This window comes from Rattus rattus, chromosome 12 (assembly GCF_011064425.1).
Source record: "Rattus rattus isolate New Zealand chromosome 12, Rrattus_CSIRO_v1, whole genome shotgun sequence".
Classification (NCBI taxonomy): domain Eukaryota; kingdom Metazoa; phylum Chordata; class Mammalia; order Rodentia; family Muridae; genus Rattus; species Rattus rattus.
In genome coordinates, this window is record NC_046165.1 from 156,917 (window position 1) to 161,899 (window position 4,983).

Sequence of the window (4,983 nt, forward strand, 5' to 3'; positions counted from 1 at the left end):
TGGCAACGGAAGCAAGGAGAGTAAACATTCTGCTGAATCCTCAGATGAATATGATTATTCCATTGAGAATTGAACTGCAAAGCATTTGGTTTACATTCATTAGACTCCAATCATTTTCCTATGCTTACATTTTGTAGGAGAGAAAATATAAAGATGATGGACTGCTTTCAGCTAATATGGTAAATTAGAAGCTGCCTTTGCAAGATGCAGGGAAGAGGAGTCTCTGTGATATGTAACAATCTATGTTCAAAGATAGACAAAAGACAATAATTATTAGAAATTTACCATGCTACATACAGGATAATGGGAAAAATCTAGATAAATAAAACAAAAACAACAACAACAAAAAAGAGAGAATGCCATAGAAAAAAGAAGCATTGGGAAGTGAAACTGCTTTATAAAAATCCCCCAGTCATACCACACGCCATTCTTTACACCCAGTTTAATTGGTCAGACCTTCCAGACTTGGCACAAGACTGAGGACTGTTATTGTCATTATGAAAAGCTACTGAAACACTAACCCAAAGTATTGCTGAAGCTCCAAGTAGAGACATAAAAGAAAAATAAAGATCTATGAAAAAGCAGGAAGATAAAAAACACAAGAGAAAATCATCCCAAGTTAGCTATAGATTCACAAGTTATAACTGAATTGATGTACTGAAATCTTAGAGTAAGTCTCATTTGCTACTATCATTGTGATGAATAACATTTACCTTTAGTTACTGTATTCAGAATTTCAGTGGAAATATATCTTTAGCAGCGTCTATGTGTACAGAGAGATTCCAGTCCAACAGCATGGCTACACTGAATAAAATACACACACACCAGTATTACACAACTTTTTTGAAGATTTATTTATTTTTTGAGTACACTGTAGCTGCCTTCACATATACCAGAAGAGGGCATTAAATCCCATTACAAATGGTTGTGAGCCACCATGTGGATGCTGGGAATGGAACTCAGGACCTCTGAATGAGCAGTCCGTGCTCTTAACTGCTCAGCCATTGCTCTAGCACCAGACTGATAATTTTTTAATACTCAGTCTTCAAATATTGGAAAGAATCAATGTTCAGGTCATCTTCATCTTTTGAAACAATTAATTTGAAGTTAGTTTGAAGAAGGAAGCACAGATTTTAGAAAGTAATGTCTAGTTAAATAGCATATTAAGTGACAACTCAGAGAAAAATTTGACAGAATAGGACATACCCAACTCTCCTGGGAACAGAGAGGAAAGAAAAAAAGTCACTTAAGAGAGAATAGTTCAGAGACATACAGACACATGCACAGGCATACACACACACACACACACACACACACACACACACACACACACACACCGAGAGAGAGAGAGAGAGAGAGAGAGAGAGAGAGAGAGAGAGAGAAGGCAGTTTGTCTAGAGTAGTTTTACAGAGGCAGAGGCAGATTGATGATAGAACAAGCTAAACACAGGTGAGGACAGAACAGCGATGTATTGAAAAGGAGTCAGATTAGAATAGATTGTTAGATAGTTGGAGGCCAAGTGTAAAATCAGTCAGAACTGAAATAAGCCATTTTTAATCAATGAGCTTGGAGAGCAGATTTTAGCCAGATGGCTGATTTAACCCATTCAGAGTTCAGAAAGAGCAAGAAAGAATGAATTTATTTAGAAGAAAGTCTCTTCTAGGCTAAGATAAGATTGTACTGAGGCTACAATCTTCTAGGACTAGGCTTAGGTAGAATATGGAGCCAGTAAGCCTTAGATAAAACAATTACTTCCAGCAAATAGGAGTTACTTTTGCATACAGGAATGTTTTTTGAAAGGTTTAACACATGAGCAATAACACCTGAATGTGATTAGGAACATCCCAGAACCATCAAATTAAAAAAAACTGAAATAATAAACCAATAAAAAAGCAAAAAATTCAACTCTGAGATTTCAAATTACTACAGCAGGAATAATCATTAATACAAAACATAACTAATCTACAGAGGATATGTGGATATGTAACTAGGAAAGAAAATATGTATGCAAATGAGTGATTAAATAAATAAATAAATAAGTAAATAAATAAATAAATGAATAAATTTTGTACCATACATTCCTGCCATTCCACTGTTTGGGCTATGACCAAGAGACTTGATTTTGACAATAACCAATAACTACCAAAGAGTTCTTTAATCCTATTCATGAGGGGAAATTAATGCCTAGTTTTATAAACATAGGCAACTATGTGTTTCTGTTGAGAATATGAAACTTAGAGGAGAATCTAATAGTGACAACTATCCAAATTAGTATAATCTCTAACTGCATACGCAGTGTTCATTGTGCACACACAGAAATATGACTCTCTTTACAGCACTTGAAGAGGATTCCAGAATTGTCTAAATAGAGGAAACAAATGATGGTGGGGTAACAGCCACAATTCATCCACATAAAATATAACCACCCTGCTTAAACTTGGGGAACATTTTGGAAGAGGATAAGAATGACATAACCGTATAAAACAGTAAACAAGGACTCCATTCTCTGATGGAGAAATAAGAATATTAATGATTACTGAGAACAGAGTCAGACTTTCTATGTGTAAATATGACTGAAAGGAAAAGATGCCATTAATTTAAGATGGAGAACAGGGGGATCATGGCAGTGATTGGAGAGAGATGATGAAAGAGATGTAATTATAGCCCTTACAAATAAAATTCTCAAAAATGAAATAAGAATCATTTTGTTGTAATTAAACATTTATCATTTTAAAAGTAATTTGTATCAAACATGTTGAAAAATATATACATATATAACATGATGGACTATCAACTGTGGGCATGAATATCCATGTACTCCTTACTATTTGTTTTACTTGCTGATTCTGAGAAGTATATGAGATATTAGATGCTTAAAATTAAAGTTGAAATCTGTAATAGTAAATCATACGACAGTTCCTACCAAATTACTAGTAATAATGTAAAGTAGGATGAAATAAACATTATCAATCCAATATATGTGTTTTTAAATTTTGTGGTCGAATAAGTAATCTTCACACTACGTATGCTTACATAATCTTTTCCTCCCAAGTATTTTCTTCAGTGCAACACTGACATCCTTATTCCTCAGGCTGTAGATCAAAGGATTCAGCATGGGTACGACAGTAGTATAAAACACAGAGGACACTTTCCCTTGATCCATGGAGCTGACTGATGATGGCTGAAGGTACATGAATGCTAGTGATCCAAAGAAGACAGCAACAGCCAAGATGTGGGAACTGCAAGTACTGAAGGCTTTAGATCTGCCCTCAGTGGAGCGAATGCGGAGGATGCTGGCTATGATGAAGATGTAGGAAATAATAACAGTCAGCAGTGGGACAAAGATATTCAGTATTCCAAAAAATAAAATCAACATTTCATTGATGTAGGTATTAGAGCATGCAAGCTGAAAAAGGGGAAGAACATCACAGAAATAGTGGTTAATCACATCTAATTTGCAGAACTGAATCCTAAGCATGAAGCCCAAGTTTACTGATGCACAGAATACAGCAAAGATATATATCCCTGAAATCAGAGAACAGTAAATCTGAAAAGACATGGTTGCATTATAAAGCAACGGGTTACATATAGCAACATAGTGGTCATAAGCCATTGCAGCTAGTGTGTAGCACTCTGCAATACCAAAAGTGATGAAGAAGTAGAGCTGAGTCATGCATCCAGGATAGGAGATGATGTTCTTCTCTGTCAAAAAGCTCATCAGCATTTTAGGGGTAACAACTGTGGACTGACAGAAGTCAATGAAGGACAGACTGCTGAGGAAATAATACATCGGTGTGTGCAAGTGGGAACTGAGAACAATCAGTGTGATCATGCCCAGGTTCCCTGCTACAGTGATCATATAGATTCCTGTGAAGAGGAGAAAGAGCGGCAGCTGAAGTTCTGACTTCTTTGAGAGCCCATCCAAGAAGAACTCAGTCACTGTGCAATGGTTTCCTGCTGCCATATCCTCCATTCTTATCCTGAAGGAGTAAAACAGTCATGAACCTGTTAGAGTGACTTTAGTATGTAGCATAAAATTAAGAAAAAAAACTAAAACAAAACAAAACAAAACAAAAGAACAAAAACAAAAAACAAAAACCGATGCTTTCTCTGGTTGGGTGCTAGCTGTGGTGATCTTGTACAGCCATCACAGCTACCTTCAAGCAGCTGTCTGACTCTGACTCCCAAGGCTGGCTTGCTATGCTAACCAAACCAGCTTTTCCTGAAAAGGCCTGGACTAAAAGGCCCTTTCCTCAGGCCATCCATCCCCATGCCTGGTCTTCAGAAAAACAGTAACCTCTCTGGTCTCACTCAGCTGTCTTTAGCCCCATGAAGGAAAATCCATAGAGATGTTTATATTTATGCCAGCCAAATTTGCATTGCTAAATCTCCAACCCCAATATTCCCATGCAAAAAAAAAACACACAATTCAATTAATATATTTACAAAATACACACATTCACTGGTCATTATACCACTACCCTTCTCTACTGCCCAACTATGAAATCCCTAGCTGCTTGCTGCTCCTTCAGGCCATGTGTTTCTGCTCCACCTTCTGACTCTTCTTCCTCCATCACTTTCTCCTTCTGCCCTCCTTCACATTATCTCTTCTCTTTTCTCTAAAACTTCTGGCCTCTTTTTCCCTTCCACTGCCCAATCACAGGTTATAGCATTTATTTCACCAGTTAAATTGGGCAGCATGTTCACATGGAGTGAACTGAGTAAGTGATTTGCTCCTCTTCAGGGACAGGATTAGCACCAAGGCACTGAACAATATTATTTTTTTATGTGTACAACATACCTATATGGATTATTTCTGCTTTAGTACTCCTTCTTCATGTGTATAATTACCTTAACTGGGTCAGTTCAGATAAATGAAATTTATCTCTTATGATTATTTTTAAAGATAGCAGTTAAAATTGCACTTCACATAAAATACTATCGCTCAATTCAAGTTTTAAAATTTTTCATCATTGCATCGCA

General features: G+C 36.5%; 1 protein-coding gene across 1 annotated transcript; it reads right to left on the reverse strand.

Annotated features, from left to right (window-relative positions):
* Positions 1-2,925: 2,925 nt before the first annotated feature.
* On the reverse strand, positions 2,926-3,973 carry LOC116913493 (olfactory receptor 1537-like). Its single transcript, XM_032917696.1, has one exon. The coding sequence runs from the start codon at positions 3,971-3,973 to the stop codon at positions 3,020-3,022; it is 954 nt and encodes a 317-aa protein (XP_032773587.1). The 3' UTR covers positions 2,926-3,019.
* Between the last annotated feature and the right edge of the window lie 1,010 nt (positions 3,974-4,983).

Coding starts and splice junctions, on each gene's coding strand:
- LOC116913493 (XM_032917696.1), bottom strand. CDS start 3,973: ATGGAGGATATGGCAGCAGGAAACCATTGCACAGTGACTGAGTTCTTC.